General features: G+C 36.7%; 2 protein-coding genes across 5 annotated transcripts in view; both read right to left on the reverse strand.

Moving 5' to 3' along the window:
* Window positions 1-25,232, reverse strand: part of LOC145328206 (uncharacterized) — a 31,549-nt gene extending 6,317 nt beyond the window's left edge. Inside the window, exons 1-3 of the mRNA XM_080171802.1 lie at window positions 25,049-25,232; window positions 23,522-23,564; window positions 15,774-16,121 (exon numbers count right to left, since the gene is read on the reverse strand). Of these exons, the coding sequence (XP_080027928.1) occupies window positions 15,774-16,121; window positions 23,522-23,564; window positions 25,049-25,179 (522 nt within the window). The 5' untranslated portion in view covers window positions 25,180-25,232. The remainder of the gene's footprint in view (window positions 1-15,773; window positions 16,122-23,521; window positions 23,565-25,048) is intronic.
* Naa20A (N-alpha-acetyltransferase 20 A) overlaps window positions 1-27,663 on the reverse strand; it is a 146,397-nt gene that overhangs the window by 112,925 nt on the left and 5,809 nt on the right. Inside the window, exons 4-7 of one of the 4 annotated variants that reach the window (XR_013882394.1) lie at window positions 26,917-27,073; window positions 25,865-26,010; window positions 25,463-25,517; window positions 25,195-25,319 (exon numbers count right to left, since the gene is read on the reverse strand). The exons of 1 other annotated variant lie outside the window; for it this stretch is intronic. Coding sequence is in view for 2 of the 3 variants with exons in the window: in XM_080171815.1 (XP_080027941.1) it covers window positions 25,896-26,010; window positions 26,917-27,073 (272 nt within the window). In the remaining variant the exon portion in view is untranslated. Of the gene's footprint in view, window positions 1-25,194; window positions 25,583-25,864; window positions 26,011-26,916; window positions 27,074-27,663 lie in introns of those variants that run through there. 2 more of the 4 variants (XM_080171815.1, XM_080171814.1) reach the window with 2 other exon arrangements.

The raw sequence follows: 27,663 nt of genomic DNA on the forward strand, positions 1-27,663 counted from the left end.
TTCACCTTCTGGGGCCGCAACTTCCATCTCAGTGGCCACTTCTCCTCCTGGGGGCTTGCTGCTGGCAGGTTGGGGCTCCATGTCTGCGTTGGGGTTCCAAACTGCATCAGTGGGTGGTTCTGGGGCCGGCGGCGCCAGCTGTGGCTCGCTGGGTTGGTGCTGCAGGTTCTCTTCCACCAGGTCACGATCCTGGCAGCTAGGCTGTGGGGCTTCGGTTGCTGCGGCCGCCGGCTGATACACTGGAAACTGCCCTGGTTCACTGGATGGCACCGCCGCGGCTCCGGCCGGCAGCTCAGTGGCGTCTTCGTCGCCGTCCAGGTCGTCCTGAATGTCCGTTGGAATCTGCCGGGCGGTGACATCTCCCGTGTATTTGCGCAGTCGGCCAACATGCGCGGTGATTTCTGAGATCTTGGCTGTCCGAGAGGCGGGTCTGATGACGTAGTGGACGTCCGTGGCCCGTCTCACTATCTTCCAGGGGCCGGTCCATCTCTTGGTAATCTTGGCTGCTTTACCTGGCACCAGGCGGGGGGCCAGATACCAGACCAGGTCTCCAACCTCGTACTTGGCCGTGCCTTCGTAGGCTGCCACGCTCCTTCGGATGGTCCCCTCCTCTTGCTGCTGGATTGCGTCATACAGGGCGTGGTATCGTTGCCGGAGGGCTTGGACGTTGGCCGGGACTGACGCATACTCAGTGTCCGGCAGCCGGAGTACCAAGTCCACCGGGAGCTTGGCCTCTCTTCCAAAGTAGGCCAGGAAGGGGGTCATGCCCGTGGACTTGCAGGTCTTGGTGTTGTAGGTGAAGGCGATAGCAGGCAAGTGTGGCTCCCAGTTGTTGTCGTCTCTATCCAGGAACAGTCGCATGCCTGTGTTGAGCGTCCGATGGAACCTCTCGACCCGGTTGGACTGCAGGTTGTAGGGCGGTGGATGTGTCAGGCCAATCTCGAGCTTGGAAGCTAGTTCCTTGAATACCTGGCCAGTGAACTCCATCCCATTGTCGGAGTGAATCTTCAGGGGGCATCCGAACGTGGCCAGGTGGCGGTGCAGTAGGGTCTCGGCCACCGTGAGGGTGCGCTTGTTGGGGATGGCGTAGAGGCTGACAAACCGACTGAACCCATCCTGACAGGTGAGGATGTAGCGGTTCCCGGCTGGCGTCTCTGGTAGGGGCCCCACCAGATCAATGAACAGGACTTGCTGTGGATACCCCTGCCGGGAGGGCACGTGTATTCGTAACTTCAGCCTCTCCTTGGTGACCTTCTGTACGCACTCAGGACAGGTCTGGACCATCAGGCGGACGTCGCAGGACATGTTGGGCCACCAGAAGTGCATGGCGACGCGAGCGATAGTGGCGTCCATTCCATGGTGCCCAGCCATGGGGGCTCCATGGGCCAGAAAGAACGCGTCCTGCCGGAGGGCCGAAGGCAGCAGGTACCTTGTTCTCTCCCCTGTCAGGGTCTTGTCGGTGGTGGTGAGGCAGCCATGCTCGTCGAGTCCAAGTGCTGCGAAGCGGCTGGCGTACTGCTGCTCGTCTCGGTCCTTGCCCCGGAGCTCAGCCTTAGGTGGGGGCTTCCCGTCAGCCACCCACTGGCGGACACGGAGTAGGAGGGGGTCCTGGGTCTGGGCTTCCAAGACTCGTGCCAGATCCAGCCGTACTGTGGAGGATCTGCCAGCTGCAGGCTCCCCTAGCTGGCAAAGGTGGTGGAGATACTCAGCCTGTTCTGCTAATTCTTCAGCGGACGGGGCCGGCATGTTGTCATCCTCCCGGCGGCTGAGGGCGTCAGCGTTGGTATTCTGGGTGCCGGGGCGATGGCAGACAGTGAAGTCTAGGGCCGCTAGCTCCTCCTGCCAGCAGGCTACCATCCCTGTGGATGCATTCAGTGACTTCATTTGTAGCAAGGCCGAGGAATCAGTGTTGATCTGGAAGCTGCAGTAGGACAAGATGCCGTGGAATTTCCGGATCCCATACATGATGGCGGCCATCTCTCCCTTCCAGGACGGATAGCGGGTCTCGGGGTCGGTCGTCTTGCGCCCCACGGCGGCAATGAGCCTCTCCTTGCCGTCCTGGCACTGGCTGAGAATGGCAGAGATGGCCCGGCTGCTGTAATCCGTGGTGAGCTAGAACACGGCTGGCAGGTCAAACCTGGGTGGCGCTCGGATGGGGGCTTGGCGAAACTTGTCCTTGAGCTGGGCCAGCTGGGCTTCCATCTCGGCTGTCCAGGTCAGTGTCCTGGCCGTTTTCTGCCGATTCATCTCGTAGGTGAGGTCGGCATACTCCGGGATGAACAACCGGTAGTAGCCAAAGAACCCCAGGAGCGCCAGCAGGTCCTTGGGGGTGCTGGGGGCCGGCCAGTCGAGGATGCGGTCAATGTAATCCTCTTGCATGGCTATCCCCTCACGGCTGAGGGTGTGGCCCAGATAGTCTACCTTGACTCGGAACAGCTTGGTCTTGGAGGGCTTGAGGCGGATTCCTCCCCTGCGGTGGGCTTCCAAGACTTCCCGGAGCCTAGCCAGGTGGGCCCAGGTGTCGTTGTGAAAGGACAGGACATCATCAAGATATGACTGGAGATTGGCCGTGCCCAATGGGTTCAGAACCCCGGCAATGAACCTGGAGTAGACGGAAGGTGCGGTGGCTAGGCCAAAGGGCATCCTTTTCCATTGGTACAAGCCCCTGGGGGTGGTGAAGGCGGTGCAGGGCCGGCTATCCTCGGACACTCGGATGGTGTAGTACGCAGCCACCGCGTCTAAGGCACTGTAGACGCGGTGTCCCCCAGCTCGTTCTACCAGCTGCTGGATCTTGGGCAAGGGGTAGCTGTCCAGCTCAAGGCACTTGTTGAGGGCCCGGTAGTCGACTGCCCAACGGGTGCTCCCGTCCTTCTTCTTGATGGGCACCAGGGGGCTGCTCCAGGCCGAGTCCGAGGGCTCTATGACTCCTTCCTTCAGCCAGGTGTCCAGCTGGCTTTCCAGCTCAGCCTCCTGCCGGGGGTTCAAATCACGAAATTTCTGGCGGATTGGCTGGGTCCCTGGCTTGAGGCGCAGCTGTAGCTCTACGACGTCGGTGCAGCCCGGGGTAGAGTTGGAGAAGACGTCCCTGTACTCCGACAGCAGAGTCCAGACCTCCTTCTTGAGCAGGGGGTCCTTGCGCAGAAATTCGTTCTCCTCCATCTCAAGATCCGCCCACAGCTGCTGCATATCTGGGGGTTCAGCAGGCTCTTGGAAGGAATGGATGCGAGGGGGAGGCTCGTCTGAGACCTCCAGAATGTTGGGCTTCACCAGCTCCCCAGCCACGGGGAGGCTGGCGTTCAGCAGGAGGGGCATCTCCCCCTCATTGACCACCAGTACTCGGAACACGTTGGCGGAGCCAGGCCGGTGCGCATACAGGCCTTCGGGTATGACAAGATACTCCCCAAACCTTTGTTCCGGAGCAGACAGCTGGATGGCATCCTTGGTGCGGTGTCCCACTAGCTCAACAGGGACAGCCATGACGCCGCGCCCAGGCAAGACCACCCGCTTGGCCGTACGGAGTTGGGGTGGTTGGCTATTTGCTGGAGTGACAGCATTTAGCTTGTAAGTGGTGGCTGGCATGGGGCCAGCTTTGGCTCCGGGGGCAACCGGCCGCGATTTGACGGGCTCGGCGCCGGGAGTGGCTGAGGCATCGGAGCCATTCGTGGCTCCGAGGGCGTCTGGCCACGACTTGACGGGCTCAGCGCTGGGAGAGGCCGGGTTGTCGGGGCCAGCCTTGGCTCCGGGGGCGTCCGGCCACGACTTGACGAGCACGGCGCCGGGAGAGGCTGAATCCTGGGGGTTGGGCGCGGCTCCGAGTGCATCAGACCACGACTTGACGGGCCTGGTCTCGGACTTAGCTAACCGCGGCTAAGCAGGTTGGATTGCTGGGGGCCCCAGGTAGAGGGGGCCAGGTGGACACGGCTGGCCGTTGATAAAGGTATCGGCGGAGAAGATAGGCTCTGGAGGGCTGGAAATCTCGGGGAACGTCGTTGGCAGGCTCTCCAGAGGCACCTGGGGCACTGGGGGCACTCCCATGGCTAGCAGGTTGGTCCCCCTGTGGGCGTTCAGCGCGGCATCCACCCAGTGTGTCCCTCGCTCGACTACGCGCGGCTGCTCTGGACTGAGAGGATAGGTTATTAGGGATAAAATCATTCTGATATGATGAATTTCCCCCAGATTTAAGATTTTTTGGATAGGCCTCCAGGTTCCGGAGCTCCAGGCCTCCAGGTGGTCTCTGTACAGGTAAAAATGAAAAATAAAATTTTTTTTCAAAGTTACAGGTCAGCTTATAAAACAAAATATGCATCTTTTTTAATATTATTCACATATTTGAAGAAAAAATATGCATATTTTGTTTTATAAGTTGATTTTTAACTTTAAAAAAAAATTTTTTTTTTTCATTTTTACCTGTACAGAGACCACCTGGAGGCCTGGAGCTCCGGAACCTGGAGGCCTATCCAAAAAATCTTAAATCTGGGGGAAATTCATCATATAAGAATGATTTTATCCCTAATAACCTATCCTCTCAGTCCAAAGATAAAGCCTATACTCACCGTTTACGCAAATGTGTCAGAACTTCCCCCCCCCCCTTAAACATAGGCTTTATCTTTGGACTTAGAGGATAGGTTAATAGAGATAAAATCATCCTTATATAATGAATTTTCCCAAGTTTTAAGATTTTTTGGATAGGCCTCCAGGTTCCGGAGCTCCAGGCCTCCAGGTGGTTTCTGGACAGGTAAAAAAATAAAAAATTCTTATTTGAAGAGTTAGAGGTGAGTTTATAAAACAAAATAAGCTTCTTTTAATATATTATTTACATATTTAAAGAAAAAATTACAATCGGCCTCCAGGTTCAGGTGCTGCAGGCCTCCAGGTGGCCTCTGGACAGGTAAAAAATTAAAATTTCTTATTTGAAGAGTTAGAGGTGAGTTTATAAAACAAAATAAGCTTCTTTTAATATATTATTTACATATTTAAAGAAAAAATTACAATCGGCCTCCAGGTTCAGGTGCTGCAGGCCTCCAGGTGGCCTCTGGACAGGTAAAAATTAAAATTTCTTATTTGAAGAGTTAGAGGTGAGTTTATTAAACAAAATAAGCTTCTTTTAATATATTATTTACATATTTAAAGAAAAAATTACAATCGGCCTCCAGGTTCAGGTGCTGCAGGCCTCCAGGTGGCCTCTGGACAGGTAAAAATTAAAATTTCTTATTTGAAAAGTTAGAGGTGAGTTTATAAACGAAATAAGCTTCTTTTAATATATTATTTACATATTTAAAGAAAAAATTACAATCGGCCTCCAGGTTCAGGTGCTGCAGGCCTCCAGGTGGCCTCTGGACAGGTAAAAATTAAAATTTCTTATTTGAAGAGTTAGAGGTGAGTTTATTAAACAAAATAAGCTTCTTTTAATATATTATTTACATATTTAAAGAAAAAATTACAATCGGCCTCCAGGATCAGGTGCTGCAGGCCTCCAGGTGGCCTCTGGACAGGTAAAAATTAAAATTTCTTATTTGAAGAGTTAGAGTTGAGTTTATAAAACAATATAAGTGTTTTTTTAGATGTTATTTGCATATTAAAAGAAAAAATTACCATCAGCCTTCAGGTTCAGGTGCTGCAGGCCTCCAGGTGGCCTCTGGACAGGTAACAAAAATAAAAATTTCTTATTTTAACAGTCAGATGTACGTTTATAAAACAACTTAATTACTTCTTCAAATGTGTAAATAACATCTAAAAATACGCTTATATTGTTTTATAACCTTACCTCTAGCTCTTCAAATAAGAAATTTATACTTTTTACCTGTCTAAAGGCCACCTGGAGGCCTGCAGCACCTGAACCTGGAGGCCGATTGTAATTTTTTCTTTAAATATGTTACATGTAAATAATATATTAAAAGAAGCTTATTTTGTTTTATAAACTCACCTCTAACTCGTAAAATAAGAATTTTAAATTTTTTACCTGTCCAGAGGCCACCTGGAGGCCGATTGTATTTTTTCTTTAAATATGTAAATAATATATTAAAAGAAGCTTATTTTGTTTTATAAACTCACCTCTAACTCTTCAAATAAGAAATTTTAATTTTTACCTGTCCAGAGGCCACCTGGAGGCCTGCAGCACCTGAACCTGGAGGCCGATAGTAATTTTTTCTTTAAATATGTAAATAATATATTAAAAAAAGCTTATTTTGTTTAATAAACTCACCTCTAACTCTTCAAATAAGAAATTTTTATTTTTTTCCTGTCCAGAGGCCACCTGGAGGCCTGCAGCACCTGAACCTGGAGGCCGATTGTAATTTTTTCTTTAAATATGTAAATAATATATTAAAAGAAGCTTATTTTGTTTTATAAACTCACCTCTAACTCTTCAAATAAGAAATTTTTATTTTTTTACCTGTCCAGAAACCACCTGGAGGCCTGGAGCTCCGGAACCTGGAGGCCTATCCAAAAAATCTTAAAACTTGGGAAAATTCATTATATAAGGATGATTTTATCTCTAATAACCTATCCTCTAAGTCCAAAGATAAAGCCTATGCTTCCTGTTTACGCAAATGTGTCAAAACTTCCCCCCCTTATTATTATGCTTATTATGGTTGTTGTCTAATTAAATTAGTATTCTATTATTACCATAAAAAAGCAAAATTAATGTACAAAGTTATAGGGTAATTCAAAGGAAAGTAAAGTGAGGCGCGAAGCGCCGAAACAAATCTGACATCAACTACTTAAATAAACATCTTATTTATGCAAATTTTTTTGGAATTTAAGAAATAATGAAAATACTGAATCATGAAAATTTCCAAAAACTGAAAAATACTGAAGAAAATTTTCAAATACTGAATATTCAGTATTTACTGAAAATACTGAAGCCCCAATTTCCAAATACTGAAGAATACTGAAGAATTTCAGTATACTGAAGAACATGGCCACGCTGAAAATTAGTTTTCGTCAATTTACTCCTAGTTGCGCTGCCGACCCCATACCAAACCATATATGATTCTAAATTTTGAGAATATAATACAACTTTTAGTTAAGTTTCCAAAGTGGGGTCGGTAGCGCAACTTTAAAAAATTTTAATCTGAAAATTGCCTGTAAAACCTAAATTGGGGGGGGGGGGGGGGGAATTACAAATCATAACAGCAAACTTAATTTCTCTGTTATTCCATTACTATTAAAGATAATTGAGTAAAACTTTTTAAAATTAATCAGTAATTACATGAGAAACAATAATTTTAAAGGAAAACCGCGACTTATCCGCAATACCCGCAAAAAATCCGCCGCCCGCAGATTAAAAAATTTTTTTTTGTTGCATATAGGTCATTTCTTTTTTGGTTTTAGTGTTTAGGGAAGGTGTTTGCAACTCTAGTTCTTAGAAGGAAAGTGCAAAACTAAATTTTGTAGTAGCGTGGCTACTTTCAAATTTGGAGTCCGTCAGTCTGTATGAATCGATATGTAAACGTCGTGAATTCCTTTGCTACGACTCAAGACGGTTGAAAGAAAATCATTTTATGAACAAACAACCATCTATTGTTAGATTTATTTGGTCCATCGGTCTGTCGTTAATTCTCTTACAGACATCATATATCTGTAGGGAAAATTTGATCTACTACGCAGTTTTATTTTGTAAGAAAGCTGATTTTTTTGTGATGATTAAGCTCACCAACAAGCATCTACTCTTTAGTTCACTTAGTTCCCTCATCTGTCTGTAAAACTCTATGAACATTAAAATTTCAAAGAGTAAATGTGTTCGTTTCTTCTGTCTTTTTTTTTGTAAGATACAAAGCATTTTTATGTTATGATTTAGCTGGCAAATACTGTTTTAGTGTATTACTTGGTCTACCGATTTTCCTTTACTGTTCTAAAATGAATTAAAGTTTGTTTGATATCAATTTTATGGTTAGATAGGGGGGGGGGGGGGCATATATTTAAAAAAATATTTAGTTCAGTTATAAGAATACTTTTTTCCTTTAAAACTCAGTCTGATACCTTAAAAACAGAAGTAAAATTTTAACTTCTGGATTGGTAGTAGAAAGGGGGGGGGGGGGGTGGTATTGGCCTCTGTAGGCCCTTGAGGGACAGTACTAAATTTAAATAGGTACTTATAATGGTAGACTATACAGATAGAAAAATACACATAAGATAGTTTACAAAAAAAATTAATCAATATCTTTAATAGGAAGCTTGATTATCCAGTCTCAATATTCATTTTCTTTAAGTTTAAAAAGACCTAACCCCTCTTAAATAAATTATAAATATTAAAAAGCAGTTGTAAGTGGATAGAAAAAGGTGTATTATAATACTTTTATTCAAATATATCAATCTTTTCTATTGACTCCAAACAGCCAAAGGAGGTAGCAAATAACACGGCGGAATTCGGCGGTTTCGGCGGGAAATCCCTATTATTTATTAATAATCGTTTACCTAGGGTAGTATTTGATTCAGGGAAAAAATTTGGTTCAATTATCTTTAAAAATAACAGAGTAGTAACAAAAATTATATATTAAAAATCACCCCTTTTTGGTTACCCCCCAATCACATTCCTGTGCACGCACCTATACATGACCAACTTAAAAAAGTTGCCTAGTGTAATATATTACTCATAACTTTTTATTTTATTGAATTCGGATTGGTAGAAGTGTAAATATTTAAATTTGATTAAAGCTATACCAAATTTCCACTAAACCCCTTAAATAGACCATAGTGTAACTACTACCCATTTATTATTCTAGATTTTAAAAATTATAAGATTTATGTTTTAGAGCATGGCCGAAAGACAAAACAATGTGTTTTGTGTAGACTAGATGTCCAATTCCATATATCAGGAAATTTTCGCTGTTGATCTTCAATACCAACTGAGAAAATCAAAGTTATACTACACCGCCCCATACTGACTGACAGAAAGTAGCTTCGCTACTAAAAAATGGGAAAGAATAAAAACAGGGACTGAAAAAAATTATATATTTAAATGAAGCAGGTGTTACACAGACCGACAAACACGAGTGACCTTTAGAGTAGCTTTGACTCTAATAATTATTTATCGCATCGTATTATAAACTGCTTTCCGCGGATATAAAAGTGTACAATTATAAGAGGGGGGGGGGGGGGGGGGTGGGGTTAATGCAACCATCTTGTAATCAGTGAGCAAATGGCACTTAGAATTCGAATTTGATCTAAAATTTTGCACGAGTAATCCTTGGTAGGTCTATTTTCCCTAAATTGAACAAAAAGTTGGAAAAGTAAAGGCTAATGGCTCAGTCATTTAGCCATTTTTAAAACTATTTTTAAGGCAAATCGTCACGAAATATATTTCCACATAATACTCTTTGCTGCTCCAAAACGTTTTCAAACGGTTCTAACCGCTAGTTGCTGGTACTAGAAATCAAAAAATGTTTCATGTTTCACATGATTTAAAGCAAAAATATGTCTCAAAAACTTGATTCCTACATAATTTTTGGATCATGGAAAGAAAACAAAGTCATTCCTTAATTAGGACAGAAGTCACCTTCCTAGGAAGGACATAAGTAGCTTCCCTTATGTGAGAATTTGTTAGATGAAGGGCATAACTTGTCTCCCTTAACAAAGATTTTGCAAGATGAAGGACATAAGTAGCCTCCCTTCACCACACAAAACTTAGCTTTTTGGTCCTTCACATAGCAAAATCTTGCATAAAATAGTTTATCTGTCCTTCACATAGCAAATTCTTGCAAAACATAGCAAATTCTTGCAAAACTTAGCAAATTCTTGCAAAACATAGCATTTCTGTCCTTCACATAGCAAATTCTTGCAAAACATAGCAAATTCTTGCAAAACATAGCAAATTCATGCAAAACATAGCAAATTCTTGCAAAACATAGCAAATTCTTGCAAAACATAGCAAATTCTTGCAAAACATAGCAAATTCTTGCAAAACATAGCAAATTCTTGCAAAATATAGCAAATTCTTGCAAAACATAGCAAATTCTTGGAAAACTTAGCTTTTCTGTCCTTCACATAGCTAATTCTTGCAAAAAATAGCAAAATCTTACAAAACATAGCAAATTCTTGCAAAACATAGCAAATTCTGGCAAAACATTGCAAATTCTTGGAAAACTTAGCTTTTCTGTCCTTCACATAGCTAATTCTTGCAAAACATAGCAAATTCTTGGAAAACTTAGCTTTTCAGTCCTTCACATAGCTAATTCTTGCAAAACATAGCAAATTCTTACAAAACATAGCAAATTCTTGCAAAACATAGCAAATTCTTGGAAAACTTAGCTTTTCAGTCCTTCACATAGCTAATTCTTGCAAAACATAGCAAATTCTTACAAAACATAGCAAATTCTTGCAAAACATAGCAAATTCTGGCAAAACATTGCAAATTCTTGGAAAACTTAGCTTTTCTGTCCTTTACATAGCTAATTCTTGCAAAACATAGCAAAATCTTACAAAACATAGCAAATTCTTACAAAACATAGCAAATTCTGGCAAAACATAGCAAATTCTTGCAAAACATAGCAAATTCTGGCAAAACATAGCAAATTCTTGGAAAACTTAGCATTTCTGTCCTTCACATAGCAAATTCTTGCAAAACATAGCAAATTCTTGCAAAACATAGCAAATTCTTGCAAAACATAGCAAATTCTTGCAAAACATAGCAAATTCTTACAAAACATAGCAAATTCTGGCAAAACATTGCAAATTCTTGGAAAACTTAGCTTTTCTGTCCTTCACATAGCTAATTCTTGCAAAAAATAGCAAAATCTTACAAAACATAGCAAATTCTTGCAAAACATAGCAAATTCTGGCAAAACATAGCAAATTCTTGCAAAACATAGCAAATCCTTGGAAAACTTAGCATTTCTGTCCTTCACATAGCAAATTCTTGCATAAAATAGCATTTCTGTCCTTTCAATTTATGAGATCTTAAGCTACAGACAGAAAAACTTTGCTTTTTTGTTTTCAATAAACCAGGATATCATAACACTAATGGAGTAACAATGTTGTTTGCAAAGTACAGTTGAAGCTTTCTGACTGCCCTTGTACTATGTGTGTTAGTGTCTGTGTATGTTCTCACAGCTTTAGTGGCCAGGTGGAAATATTGAGAGCCAAAATTATCAATTTAAAATTTAGAAATGTAGATTCTCTACAAAAATGTAGTCTCTTGATTTTTTTACTAGGCTCATTACATATTTTTTTTGTATTTTTTAAAATATATTTTTTTGGCCACCTAGGAATTTCATAATAGTATAGAAGGAAGAAAGTAATGTACTGTTTAAACTTCTATCTAACAGGAGATGAGAACTAACCTAACAATAGTAAATAAGGTTTAAAGAGTACATTTTTATATTATCTTATTCAGTGTTTATTTAAAATAACCAATAAAATTAAATCTTTATTCCATAATTTCATGTAACTGGAACACTGGAGAAGATAAATTTAAATCCATTGTCCTAGCATTGAATTAAAGAATTTATGTAATATATTTAAGAAGATTAATTATTTTTCATGTGACAGTTCCAATTGGTAGATCTTAAGGAGTAGTTTAATTCTAATTAATTTTTTGGGTATAGTCCCTTTCCTGACAACGCTCCTTAAGGGGCGATTCTTTATTTTTTTCACCCTGTGAGGAAATCACTAACTAATATAACCTAACCTAAACTAAAATAACCCATCAAAAGCCATTAAAAATATATAAGACGAATCGCCCCATAAGGGGTGTTGCCACAAAAGGGACTATTCCTCATTTTTCTATTATTGAAAATATAGAATTTTGATTTGATTTATTTTCATTTTACAATGTTTTTTTTCCACTGTTTTAATTAAACGTTCCCCCCTTTTCCTCTTGTTAATAATGTACTATTACATTGCGTCGATTATAAATTAATATTATTTAAATATTGTCTGCTAGCAATATGCAGTGGATTAGAACCGGTTCTCAGCAATACTGAAAAATTATATAAAGCATAATATGTACATTTTTATGGCCGCGGAAAGCTAAATATAATACGATGCGTCGTATATTCCTGAACTATGAATCATAAAATTATTGGAGATAAAATATCCTGTGGGGCAATCACCTAACCCAATATAACTTAACCTAACCTAAATAACCTCTAAAACGCCATTTTAAAAATACGACGAATCGCCCCTTAAAGCGTTGCCACAAAAGGGACTATTCCCGAATAATCTTATGATCTAATTAGGTATCTAAAGGGAAAGAAAATGGCCGAAAATTGATATACATCCCCAATGATGATGCACAAAATTATTCTTTCTTAGATCAAAATTAGTGGTTGAACATTTAAACACATAACTAAACTAACCAACCAATTCAAAAATCAACGTTCCAAAAGTTGGTTAATTTACGAATAAGAAAACGTTATTATAAAACTTTGGGGACTAACGTGTAATAAACAGACCAATGTCTACTCTCTATCTAAATAATCTAAATTTAAATTAATTATATACAAACATGTATAAGTATAAACAAAATTAAACAAGGATGACAACATCCATAAAAGCGTAGCTCTAAAATCAGTAGGATCTGTTATAGGAATCATCATGCAAAGTTTGAAATTGATAAGACAATTATATCATGTCTAAATTTACGAAAAGAGGTAACTGTTTCATATAGAAAGAACCAACCTAATTATAGAAAAGCTTCGTTTTGAACAGAAGTTTCAGGGATCTCTAGGGATAAAGGCCGGTAAATTTGTGTACATTCCCAGTATAATTAATTTAAAATACCCGTTTCAATACTTTACTTATTTAAAGTCTAATGTACCCTCCCTCCCTGGGTTGATATAAAGAAGATAAAAGATTAAACAACAACTCTAATAATTAAACCAAGTATTTTTTTCAGGGATGATTTTTCATGGAATGGTAAATTAGTTTTATTTTGTATTACAAAAATAAAAAAAACTCTTATTTATTCAATTCTAAATATTTATGGGGAGAAAAAAATCTAACTTTCTATCCGCTTTCCTAAAAGTTCAAAGTAAGCCCTTGCAATCGTTACATAATTTATCAGCTGATTTATTTGAACCGCTGAAAATGAAGTTGTCAACCATCTTTAGAGTTTGTACCAGATAAATGGAGAATTGCATTAGATGAGATTAACAGCTATGACACTAATATGCCTATGCTCTATGTAGAGAGGTGTGTACTTTTCATCAAATACAAATGTCCAAATTTTTATCTTTGAGAGGGTTAGTTAATTTTTTTTTTCTTGGGCAATTTCTCCTGTTTCTTTTATATAAGCATTGATAATTGTATAGGTATATTTTATGATGAAAAAAATAGTTTGATATAATAATCAAAAATAAATATGTAGAAATATTAGATTCATATTAAATACTTATGGTCTAATATTTTATGTGTTGGCTACTGTAAAGGATTATGAAATAAGTTTGATAGATAGATAGCCAGTCAAGGAAGGGGAGAAAGTTAATAATGTACAAGTGGCCAAAAAAAAATATATATTCTAAAAAATAAAAAAAAATATGTAATGAGCCTAGTAAAAAAATCAAGAGACTACATTTTTGTTGAGAATCTACATTTCTAAATTTTAAGTTGATAATTTTGGCTCTCAATATTTCCACCTGGCCACTAAAGCTGTGAGAACATACACAGACACTAACACACATAGTACAAGGGCAGTCAGAAAGCTTCAACTGTACTTTGCAAACAACATTGTTACTCCATTAGTGTTATGATATCCTGGTTTATTGAAAACAAAAAAGCAAAGTTTTTCTGTCTGTAGCTTAAGATCTCATAAATTGAAAGGACAGAAATGCTATTTTATGCAAGAATTTGCTATGTGAAGGACAGAAATGCTAAGTTTTCCAAGGATTTGCTATGTTTTGTAAGAATTTGCTATGTTTTGCCAGAATTTGCTATGTTTTGCAAGAATTTGCTATGTTTTGTAAGATTTTGCTATTTTTTGCAAGAATTAGCTATGTGAAGGACAGAAAAGCTAAGTTTTCCAAGAATTTGCAATGTTTTGCCAGAATTTGCTATGTTTTGTAAGAATTTGCTATGTTTTGCAAGAATTTGCTATGTTTTGCAAGAATTTGCTATGTTTTGCAAGAATTTGCTATGTTTTGCAAGAATTTGCTATGTGAAGGACAGAAATGCTAAGTTTTCCAAGAATTTGCTATGTTTTGCCAGAATTTGCTATGTTTTGCAAGAATTTGCTATGTTTTGCCAGAATTTGCTATGTTTTGCCAGAATTTGCTATGTTTTGTAAGATTTTGCTATGTTTTGCAAGAATTAGCTATGTAAAGGACAGAAAAGCTAAGTTTTCCAAGAATTTGCAATGTTTTGCCAGAATTTGCTATGTTTTGCCAGAATTTGCTATGTTTTGCAAGAATTTGCTATGTTTTGTAAGAATTTGCTATGTTTTGCAAGAATTAGCTATGTGAAGGACTGAAAAGCTAAGTTTTCCAAGAATTTGCTATGTTTTGCAAGAATTTGCTATATTTTGTAAGAATTTGCTATGTTTTGCAAGAATTAGCTATGTGAAGGACTGAAAAGCTAAGTTTTCCAAGAATTTGCTATGTTTTGCAAGAATTAGCTATGTGAAGGACAGAAAAGCTAAGTTTTCCAAGAATTTGCAATGTTTTGCCAGAATTTGCTATGTTTTGCAAGAATTTGCTATGTTTTGTAAGAATTTGCTATGTTTAGCAAGAATTAGCTATGTAAAGGACAGAAAAGCTAAGTTTTCCAAGAATTTGCTATGTTTTGCAAGAATTAGCTATGTGAAGGACAGAAAAGCTAAGTTTTCCAAGAATTTGCTATGTTTTGCAAGAATTTGCTATGTTTTGCAATAATTTGCTATGTTTTGCCAGAATTTGCTATGTTTTGCAAGAATTTGTTATGTTTTGTAAGAATTTGCTATGTTTTGCAAGAATTAGCTATGTGAAGGACAGAAAAGCTAAGTTTTCCAAGAATTTGCTATGTTTTGCAAGAATTAGCTATGTGAAGGACAAAAAAGCTATGTTTTGTAAGATTTTGCTATGTTTTGCAAGAATTAGCTATGTGAAGGACAGAAAAGCTAAGTTTTCCAAGAATTTGCTATGTTTTCTAAGAATTTGCTATGTTTTGCAAGAATTTGCTATGTTTTGCCAGAATTTGCTATGTTTTGCAAGAAATTGCTATGTTTTGCAAGAATTTGCTATGTAAAGGACAGAAAAGCTATGTTTATTAAGGTTTTGCTATGTGAAGGACAGAAAAGCTAAGTTTTGCAACATGAAGGACATAAGCAGCCTTCCTAATGTAAGAATTTGTCAGACAAAGGACATAAGTCACCTCCCTTAAGTTAGATTTTGTTAGATGAAGGACATAAGTAGCCTTCCTTAGATCAATTTCCAGTGACTTCTGTCCTAATTAGGAATGACTTTGTTTTCTTTCCATGATCCTAATTTTTTTATGGCAGATTTGCCCTAAAAATAGCCCAAGCCGTCACTTTTTCAACTTTTTGTTTGATTTAAGGAAAATAGACCTACCAAGGATTACTCATACAAAATTTCAGATCGAAATTCGAATTCTAAGTGCCATTTGCTCGCTGATTACGAGGTGGTTGCATACCCCCCCCCCCCCCCCCTTAAAACCAGCTTTGCTAGCCCCGAGATGCCGAAGGCTCAGGCTAACAAAATTGGTTTTGATCTTTTGATAGTACATTTTATATTCGTAGAAAACGGGATAATACGATGCGATACATGATTTGTCAGTATGCTTAGAACCGGTTCTACTCCAGCGGATATTCATCGGTTTCAATGCTATACTAGAATTAATCTTACCCTTTTGCTAACTTTATAATCAGGCCTTGGCGCATTTCTAAATCTAAGGGTTTCAATCTTTCCAAATTGACGAAACATTGTTTTTAAATTATGTTTTTTTTTAACCATATCTAATGGCAGATTTCCCACAAAAATTGTTCGACTTTCTTTCTCCGGATCTTTGTCATCCCTGGGGTAGTTATTGTCTACCCTCTTGACGCCAGGTGCTTTCTTGCCCAAGATAGGTTGTATTTCAACCTTCTCCCCTTCTTCAGTGACAGCGTATAATTTTTCTGCAAACTTTTTTGCTGCTGCATCGCCTTTAAGCCTTTCTTGCCTGTAGAAAATTGCCCTCTGTCTCCTGCTCATCTATAACCATATTGAACAAGATTAGTTGTCATAAAAACTTACCTATTACTGTTGCACGACCAGATGAAAAAAGTTTATTTTAGCGTTAGGCAAAAATGGCTTTGCAATTGTATCAGTAAGTAGGTCTAATAACACCCTTTGCTAATTTTAAAATCCAACTAAATATAATTTTTGAGAAAATTAGATTTGAAAATTAGTTCAATTTTCATCCTCTAGGAGTTACCTAACAATCATGACAATAAAAGCAAAGATAATTAATTTAAAATTTGCCTTTATAAAGTTCTTCCCAAAACCTCTCCTGAAGGGAGTTAATTAATGGCCATTTTTAGCAGTTGCTTTGCTAAAGTCACGGAAATTCAGCCTTAAATAAATCATATATAGAGTGGTTTTATGAAAGACTTGTAAAGTTGTAAAGGTTTAAAAAATATGAATATTTGTTTTTCTTATCATGGATGAGTGTAAGCTCTTAGGGGCTGAAATTTGAACTTGAAATTTTCAAACTTAAATTTTTCAAAAATTAGATTTAGTTGGATTTTAAAATTAGCAAAGGGTGTTATAAGACGTACTTACTGATACAATTGCAAAGTCATTTTTGCCTATCTGGCCGTGCAACAGTGCTATGCCTTTTAGAAATAAACAAGGATGACAATATCCAATTGAAAATTTAGGAATCGATCTAGCATCCTAAGTGATCGACGAATCTTAATGAAACTTGGTAAAAATATGGAGAATGTGCACTTATTTAATTCCTGAACATTTGAGTCGTCTAGCTTGAAAAGGAGCCGAGAAACTCAAGTTTCCCCAAAAACGTTTCAGACGGACGGCCGTACATTTCAAATTATACAGCATGACCCTCGAAAAAGTATTTTTAAGCATCTGCAGCCTATATTTCTCAATAAAATATTAAAAGATTCATATGTACTTGTTCTCTATAATTTTCTACATCAAAGGATATCAAAATATTTTTTTTACATCAATTAACAGCCGAGATTCTTAAGGCCAAAGTTTGGAATAAGTGCTTGAGAAACTAGATATTGCTAAATATTTCTTAGTTTTTTATTAGTATGTTACTTTTTATCAACCAGTTAAAAAACAAATAAGAAAGAAGAGCAAGTTTACAATTGATACATTTTTTATTGCATTAAAAAACGTTACTTTTACATATAAAAAACTACTTTTCAAATTTTACTGAATACATTTTTCTTATAACCATTTTCCCTCAAATCTCATAATATCTCCCACTTATTAATATGACCTTAAATAAACCCCTCCCCAATTTATGCTCATTACCGGAAGGATTACCGCCACCTTTACCAATAAATTCACGCCCACTCATCAAATTAATCTAAGACACATAAAAATCATTTAAATTGTTAAATGTTTAATAAAAGTTTGTAGCTGTAACTTTTTGGTTTTTTAACTTATTTTGATAAAATAAAAAGTGTTTGATTTCTGTTTATGTAAACTTTCAATTTGCTACTATTTTTTATAGGATTTCTTTCTGTAAGGGTGTTTTTGCAATTTACACTAATCTAAAAATGCCTTTTAGAGCAAGTGAAAAAAGTGCTTTCAGCTTGAAATAAATTTCTTGGAAACATCTGTATATAAGTTTTATAAAAAGTATTGAAATTATGAGGAAAACACGTCATTTTACTTTAGAAAAACATTTTTCTTGAAAAGTTACTTTTTCCTCAGCCACTTTTTCAAAACTTTGACTCTAAAAATCTCAGCTGTTAATTGATGTAAAAAAAATATTTTTATATCTACTTATGTGGAAATCTACAGAGAACAAGGACATATACATTTTTTGATAATTCATTGAGAAATATGGGCTGCAGATGCTTAAAAATACTTTTTCGAGGGTCATGCTGTAGAGTAGCTTCGCTACTAAAAATATGACGGTTCTTTCAGACAGGCAGACGATAGAATAAAGGTGTAGCATAATCAAACAAACTTTTTAGAGATCGTTGTTTTGAATGTCCCAATTGCCATTCAGTTAAGGAAGTTTTCCAAATTATTCCTTTACTGCTTATGCGCTCATGCATGCAACCTTGTGCACAAGGTTTAAATTTGATAGGACGATACCATACATACCGAGACAGTCGCAAAAATGTAGAAAAGCCTTGCTTTTAAAGATTGATATATTACTATAACTCTCAATTTACACAGTTGTCCACGAATAATAAAAAGTGGATTAAATAATTAACAAAGTAGATGAATGGATTTGGATATTCTGCATAAGATTTACCTATTTGTTTTTTTTCCGGCTGCAATTCATTTTTCACAAAATTTAGCAGGTGGTCCATGCATTCTCCTTATTAGTAGCGAAGCTACTCTATAATTTGAAATGTCCGTCTGAAACGTTTTAGGGAAAACGTGATTTTTTCGGCTGTTTTTTAAGATAGACGCCTTAAATTTTCAGGGTTTAAATAAGTTCAAATTCTTCATATTTTAACCAAATTTTTAAAGATTCGTCAATTGCTTGGGGTGTTAGTTAGATTCCTAGATTTTTTTAGTTTCAAGTACTCAACTCCTATTCAAGATAGACGGCTGAAATTTTCAGGGATTGAATAAGTTCCAATTCTGCATACTTCTACCTATCAAGTTCATCGAGCTTTGCAAAGGGGGGGGGGGGGGCATGGGTGTATATTCTGCACAAGATTAATTTTTTTCCCCTGCTACAAAATTTTTTATTTTTTTCCCCCCTAGATTTTTCTTAAAAAGTAGGGGGGGTAATAGAAAATATTTAAAGAACTCTATATTTTATTTATTTTATCCCTCCTACCAAACATTTTTTTAGTTTTTTTTAACCAAGGAGGGGGGCGAAATGGAAAAAATGTTTTCAGTTTTCTTAATTTTTACATTTTTTTCCCCTCCAACCACTTATTTTTTATTTCCCCCCCCCCTGAGCCGGGGATCCCATGCAGAATATATACCCCTGGGGGGGGGGGGGGATTAATGCAACCATCTCGTAATCAGTGATTAAATGGCACTCAGAATTCGAATTTCTATCTAAAATTTTTCATGAGTAATCCTTGGTATTTTCCCTAAATCGAACAAAAAGTTGGAAAAGTAATGGCTGGCGGCTCAGCCGTTTAGCCTTTTTTTGCCTATTTTCAGGGCAAATTCATCATTAAGGGGGGGGGGGAAGTTTGTACACTTATAGGAAATGAAATTCAGTACCAAAGTTTGGGAGGGTACTGTGGGCTTGTTTTTAAAGTTATCAACCTAATTCTTTTTGTAGGCTCTCTTATATGACTGGATATACACGTATTTCTTTGAAAATTGAATTTCGGCACTTTCCTTCTAGGGGCTTGTGGAGCAATAGACCCCCCAAAACACTAAAAATATGAGTTCTGAACTTATTTTTAAAGATATCAACCTGATTTTTTTTTATAATACTTTTTTAAAATAACCGAATCAACGAACCATTACAGATTTCATTTTGGGACTTTCCTTCTAGGGCCTAGTGGAGCAATAGACCCCCCAAAACACTAAAAATATGAGTTCTGACCTTATTTTTAAAGATATCAACCTGATTTTTTTAATAATACTTTTTTTAACATAACCGAATCAACGAACCATTACAGATTTCATTTTGGGACTTTCCTTCTAGGGCCTAGTGGAGCAATAGACCCCCCAAAACACTAAAAATATGAGTTCTGACCTTATTTTTAAAGATATCAACCTGATTTTTTTTAATAATACTTTTTTAACATAACCGAATCAACGAACTATTACAGATTTCATTTTGGGACTTTCCTTCTAGGGCCTTGTGGAGCAAAAGACCCCAAAAAACACTAAAAATATGAGTTCTGACCTTATTTTTTAAGATATCAACCTGATTTTTTTTATAATACTTTTTTAACATAACCGAATCAACGAACCATTACAGATTTCATTTTGGGACTTTCCTTCTAGGGGCTTGTGGAGCAATAGACCCCCCAAAACACTAAAAATATGAGTTCTGAACTTATTTTAAAAGATATCAACCTGATTTTTTTCAATAATACTTTTTTAACATAACCGAATCAACGAACCATTACAGATTTCATTTTGGGACTTTCCTTCTAGAGCTAGTGGAGCAAAAGACTCCAAAAAAACACTAAAAGAAAATTGAAGAAACCATTAAGGATTTCATTTTGGTACTTTCCTTCTAGGGGCTTGTGGAGCAAGACCCCCAAAATCTACGTACTATTACAGATTTCATTTTAGGACTCTCTTTCTAGGGGCTTGTGGAGCAAAAGACCCCAACACTAAAAATATGAATCTGAGCTTATTTTTAAATATATCAAACTGTTTTTTTTAAAAATAATACTTTTTTAACATAACCGAACTAAGAAACCATTACGGATTTCATTTTGGGACTTTCCTTCTAGGGGCTAGTGGAGCAAAGATCCCAAAAACACTAAAAATATGAGTTCTGAGCTTATTTTTAAAGATATTAACCCGATTTTTTTATAATACTTTTTTAACATAACCAAATCTACGAAACAATACAGACTTCATTTTGGGACCTTCCTTCTAGAGCTAGTGGAGCAAAAGACTCCAAAAAAACACTAAAAATAGGAGTTCTGAGCTTATTTCTAAAGATGTCAACCTGATTTTTTAAAGAAAACTTTTTTAACAACTGACTTAATGAACCATTACAGATTTCATTTTGGGACTTTACTTTTAGGGACTAGTGGAGCAAAAGACCCCCCAAAACACTAAACATATGAGTTCTGACCTTATTTTTAAAGATATCAACCTGATTTTTTTAAAACACTTTTTTAACACTGAACTTGGTAACTTTTACAGATTTAATTTTGGGACTTTCCTTCTAGAAGCTAGTGAAGCAAAACACTAAAAATATTTTTTTAATGTGAAATTTTTACATAAATGATAAATGTAATCATTGCAGATTTTGATTTCCTTCTAGGGTCCAATGAAAATGCGCTTGAATCAATTCACAGTCATATTCAAATATTATGTAGTATTCTTAAAAAAAATTACATTAAGACAACTAGATTAAGGTTTCATAATACTTGGTATAGAAATACTGTACAAAGACTGAAAATGATGATGTATCCTAACAAATTTAAAAAAATTTTAAAAAGTCAAAAACTATCTACATAATTGAAAAAAATTAAGTATTCAGTGTAAAAAAAGAAAACTATTAGTTATTGATTGGTTTTTCAATTGCAACAAATACATCATGTCTTTTGCCCCACTAGCTTCTAGAAGGAAAGTCCCAAATGAAATCTGTAAAAGTTACCAAGTTCGGTTATGTTAAAAAAGTGTTAAAAAAATCAGGTTGATATCTTTCAAAATAAGGTCAGAACTCATATTTTTAGTGTTTTAGGGGTCTTTTGCTCCACTACACCCTAGAAGGAAAGTCCGAAAATGAAATCTGTAATGGTTCTTTGATTCGGTTATGTTAAAAAAGTATTATAAAAAAATCAGGTTGATATCTTTAGAAATAAGGTCAGAACTCATATTTTTAGTGTTTTTGGGGGTCTTTTGCTCCACAAGCCCTAGAAGGAAAGTCCCAAAATGAAATCTGTAATGGTTTGTTGATTCGGTTATGTTAAAAGAGTATTATAAAAAAAATCAGGTTGATATCCTTTAAAATAAGGTCAGAACTCATATTTTTAGTGTTTTGGGGGGTCTATTGCTCCACAAGCCCCTAGAAGGAAAGTCCCAAAATGAAATCTGTAATGGTTCGTTGATTCGGTTATGTTAAAAAAGTATTATTAAAAAAAATCAGGTTGATATCTTTAAAAATAAGGTCAGAACTCATATTTTTAGTGTTTTGGGGGGTCTATTGCTCCACAAGCTCCTAGAAGGAAAGTCCCAAAATGAAATCTGTAATGGTTTGTTGATTCGGTTATGTTAAAAAAGTATTATAAAAAAAATCAGGTTGATATCCTTTAAAATAAGGTCAGAACTCATATTTTTAGTGTTTTGGGGGGTCTATTGCTCCACAAGCCCCTAGAAGGAAAGTCCCAAAATGAAATCTGTAATGGTTTGTTGATTCGGTTATGTTAAAAAAAGTATTATTAAAAAAAATCAGGTTGATATCTTTAAAAATAAGGTCAGAACTCATATTTTTAGTGTTTTGGGGGGTCTATTGCTCCACAAGCCCCTAGAAGGAAAGTCCCAAAATGAAATCTGTAATGGTTCGTTGATTCGGTTATGTTAAAAAAGTATTATAAAAAAAAATCAGGTTGATATCTTTAAAAATAAGGTCAGAACTCATATTTTTAGTGTTTTGAGGGGTCTATTGCTCCACAAGCCCCTAGAAGGAAAGTCCCAAAATGAAATCTGTAATGGTTCGTTGATTCGGTTATGTTAAAAAAAGTATTATAAAAAAAATCAGGTTGATATCTTTAAAAATAAGTTCAGAACTCATATTTTTAGTGTTTTGGGGGGTCTATTGCTCCACAAGCCCCTAGAAGGAAAGTGCCGAAATTCAATTTTCAAAGAAATACGTGTATATCCAGTCATATAAGAGAGCCTACAAAAAGAATTAGGTTGATAACTTTAAAAACAAGCCCACAGTACCCTCCCAAACTTTGGTACTGAATTTCATTTCCTATAAGTGTACAAACTTCCCCCCCCCTTACGTAGGAATCAACGTTTTAAAACATATTTTTGGTTTAATTCATGTTAAATGATAGCAATAACCAAATTTTAAATTTCTAGTACCAACAGCTACCGGCTAGAACCGTTTGATGAGGTTTTTGAATGAGAAAAAGTATTATGTGAAGATAGGTTTCGTGACTTTTTGCTCTAAAGATAGTAATAAAATGGCAAAACAGCTGGCAAAAAATGTTTTTTTTTTTATCATGTCACATGATTTAAAGCAAAAATATGTCTCAAAAACTTGATTCCTACATAATTTTTTTATGGCAGATTTGCCCTAAAAATAGCCCAAAAACGGCTGAGCCGTTAGCCGTTACTTTTCCAACTTTTTGTTCGATTTAGGGAAAATAGACCTACCAAGGATTATTCATGCAAAATTTCAGATCGAAATTCGAATTCTAAGTGCCATTTAATCATTGATTACGAGATGGTTGCATTAACCCCCCCCCCTTGGTTGTGGTGCTAGTTCGATTCCTAGATTTTTAAGTTTTCGTGATTTTCTAGACTTATATTCAAGATATACGACTAAAATAAATTCAGGCATTAAATAAGTAGTTTACATTTTACATATTCCCACAAAGTTTCATTAAGATTTGCTTATTCGTTGGGATGCTAGATTGATTCCTAGATTTTCACATTATAACTTTTACAAGGTTTCGGGATTTATTTTTAATGTTGATTTTTTTATGACACTTTTTTCCGGATGTCCATCCATATTTTTTTTAGCTTCGCTACTTATGGATGGTGTTATCCTTAGTTTACATTTTACTTACATTTTCTTCATCTACTTCCATTTCATCAGCATGGGCTCGTTTTCTATTTTCATACATTTTATTTTTAAGGTAAAAATTATTTTATCAAATTTCAAAAAGGAAATTAATAAAATTCAAAAACACGGATTAATATCCGGTGGATTAGAACCGGTTCTCATCTATACAAAAAAACTATGACTAGCATAGTATTATATCATTATCCAGTTTTCTACGAATATAAAAATGTACAATCACAAGATTTAAAGCAGTTTTCTTAGCCCAGGCCTTCGGCATCTCGGGGCTAAAAAAACTAGTTTTAATCTTAAAATGGCACCTACGTCCTACATTTTATATTACAAATCGTTTAATACGATGCGAGATATAACTCTTACATTTTTTTATATTTCAATATATTAATTTATTTAGTTATAATAATAGGTGCTTTTCTCGGTTGAGAGCACTGATACCCTACAAATATTTATTCTTAATTCCTAAATCCTGCAGGAAGCCCTAACCCTTTGGGGCTTCCCAATACCCAATATAACCTTACCTAAGTATCAAACAAAAAACTAACTTCCTTTTTCTTATTTAAAAGGGGGGAGGCAGTTGTGACACTTTTCGCACCAAAACTAAATGTCAAAGGAACCTAACTTAAAAAAATTATAGCACTGAAAGAGGACTATCCACGAACGAGAGCACATGATTCTAAGTACCTTCCAGCATTGATCCTAAGTATTTTCTTTCACAATATAATAGTTTACCATATAATTATTAATGTATTGAAGAGAAAATTTATGTTTCACCATGTTTTTTTAGGTATTGTAAATGATTTTGAAAACTTTTCTGAAGCTAATTCTTTTAATAAAATGGATATTTTAGGATACATTTGCGAATACTTGTGTTATATAGATGGTAAATTAATTCATATTAGCATTAATTTAAACATACATATGAGATATAGTAAATGTGCTTTTGACTTTTTTATAATTTTTATTATTTAACAACATGGACAATTAAAGACACCTTGAACTCAACAAAACGTTTGAGTGAATTTTGATAAAAAATACTGGACATTTTTTAACTTTTCTTCAAATTGAAGTGGTGAAACCTAAATTTTTTCGTCAATATATTAATAATTAATAGTGACCTATTATATTCTAAAAGAAAATACTTAGGATCAATGCTGGAAGGTACTTAGAATCGTGTGCTCTCGTTCGTGGATAGTCCTCTTTGGTATGACAGTTGCTTTAAAGAGTTACAATGTTGAACTATGAAAAAACGGCGGCGGTACCGCCGCTATCGCCGAATTGTTTTTAGGCGGGAAACGGCGATAGCGGCGGTTTCGCTAACTTTTCTTCAAAGTTCCACATTGTACCCCTTTAAAGCGACTGTCATTCCAAATTTCAGTGTTGTAACTCTTTTTTAAGTTGAATTCCTGTACTTTAGGTTTCAAAAAGTGTCACAACCGCCCCCTCCCTTTATTTTAAAATAAGGAGAAGAAAATTAAAAATAAAACAGGACATGTTAAGGTAAATAAAGAGTATGAACCTTGAAGGTATAGCGTTATAATCATGTTGGAAATCTTTTTTCTCCGTCTTTTTAAACAACTCCACAGCGGGGCCAGCAACCTTCCCCTTCTTCTTGTCCCCAGATATTATATCCGCCAAGGAGAATACCATTGTGTGCTTGTCAACTCTGAAATTAATTCTTTTTATTTCTTTTTACAATAATAAGTAATATTTGGGCCAAATAAAAAATATCACATTTTTAAGGCCAAAATGTTTAATAATAAGAAAACAGACAGTTCCTCTCAAAGTGCCTAGACGAGCAATTACCCCCCCCCCCCATCCTCTCCTATTCAAATTTTGTTGAGGGGGGGGGGGGCGAAAATCTACATTCCCGCACATTTTCAATTTATTTTTTAACTAGGGGGAAGTAGGCGGGGGGGGGGGGCTTTCTTGCTCGCTAGAATCTTTAGCAGGGTAAGCACAAAAAAACACTTTTTAAAGGGGCGCTACTTATATTTTATTTATCAATAAAATAAATAAAAAATATAAACAAGGAGATGTGAGGTAAAGGGTTCTGATAAACATAGCGTACATAGAATTAAGTAATCATCATTTGAAAACAATTACTAAAAAGTCTAATTTAAATCTTCTTCATATAATCATCTTTAAATGTTCCGATCTCATTTTAAGTTGCTTATTCATAAAACGAACAGCTACGAGTTTGACCCAAGCCTCTTGAGACTTTGTATTGGGTTGGTTCATCACTCTGAAAAATAGCCTCAAAATACAAGAGCCTAGGAAATCCTCTTATTTATTTGATCTTCATTTTAAAAATTAATAAGAACCCCTAACCAACCATCTCCATCTATACTAGCGCCCCTCTATTGTTAAAATTCTAGTTCATCTATTCTGACAGGTTCAGGTAAGGGGACAACACTCTTTAGCAGGCGGTCACGTGACAAAGCTTTGCGCATGTCGTACGCATCCTCCTCGTTTTCTCCACTGCAATCAACCAATCATCAAATAATCAATCAATCAACAATTTCATATATTTTTAGTAGCGCAGCTAATCCACAATTAATATTTACCCGTCCATTTGTCACTCTTTAAAGAGTAGTTTTGAATCGATATATTAATACATGGATGTTTCACCAGATTTTCATGTACTCTAATAAAGTGATACTCGCAGCTGGTTAAAATAATATGCTTATCTTAAAGGGGGGAGGCGGATGTGCCACTTTTTGAAACCAAAAGTAAAACGTGCATGATCTCAGCCCATAAAAGAGTTATAACTCTAAAATTCGGCACAGCAGTTGCTTTTGTGGAGAACAATGTGGAATTGTGAAGAAACGGCGGTGGAACCGGCGCTCCCGCCGAAAACTTTTTTTCTCATAAACATTTCCCTTATATTTTCACGTGACACTTGTAATATGTCAATATTAAAAAAATTGCAAGTGTAAAATCTTACAAGTGTCAAGTGAAAATATAATCCAAATTTTTATGAAAAAAAATTCGGCGGAAAACGGCGGTTTTCGACGGGAGCGTCGGTTCCGCCGCCGCTTCTTCACAGTTCCATATTGTTCACTACAAAAGCAACTGCTGTGCAGAATTTTAGAGCTGTAACTCTTTTATGGGCTGAGAACATGCACGTTTTACTTTTGGTTTCAAAAAGTGGCAAATCCGCCTCCCCCATTTAGATAGCTAAAACATCAAGCAAAATATTATCACTGTATGCTAGAGATTTTTAACATAAAAACTCTTCAACTCAGCTTGAAATCTATCGCAAAAAGTGGACAATGTAAGATAAATAATCGTTTTTCTTAATTTTCAAAGCAACCTGAATTTACGTCCATTATCCTATTAACGCCTCCCTGAATATTTACGTTAAAATGATTAATGATTGGTTGCCTGTAATAATCCAACACAGTTCTATATATAACATAACCCAGCTTCTCGTAAATTCCGATAGCCAGCTTGTTGCTCACACGGACAAACAGATCTACAAAGTAGCAACGCTTCTTGTCCGATGTTACTTCTAGTCCGTCCATCAGACGTTTAGCTAACCCTAAAAATAAACAAGATTTGTTTTTATTAAAACATAACTCCTAGGTATGCTTTTTAGAAGTGAAAAAAAATGTTGTCATTTCGTGTACAGACAAACAAAACCCGTATAACGCTAGGTAAACTTATAAGCTAAAATATCAACAACAACAAAAGGGTAAAGATACGCCAAATTTCATTCAGACAGACACATATACTAGCAGACTGGCCAGCCAATTTTGAAAATAAAAAACGTACATAACGTACACAAAAAAAATACGTTACGTACATAAAAAAAGTAAAAAAAACGTACAAAAACGTACATTCCTAATAAAAATAAATTAAATAATTTCCTAGTTATCTATTATCAATACATTTAAGTCTACTAGCGGCTACCTGTAAAGGAAAACCATAGCGGACTGACAAGATATCCTATTACTCTATTTAAAAGAACTAACGTCTACGCTCCTAAAGGCCTCTAGGGGCACTTGAGGAAGGGAGAGTTGAATTCAATAACCCAATTTTTTTATTTTAGATTTAAAAAGAAAAAGTAAAAAAACATGGATGACAACATAAATAAGTAGCGAAGCTCAAAGAGTCAAAAGTTATATATAG

The sequence above is a fragment of the Acartia tonsa genome, chromosome 9 (genome assembly GCF_053477335.1).
Source record: "Acartia tonsa isolate MP-2025a chromosome 9, ASM5347733v1, whole genome shotgun sequence".
NCBI lineage: Eukaryota > Metazoa > Arthropoda > Copepoda > Calanoida > Acartiidae > Acartia > Acartia tonsa.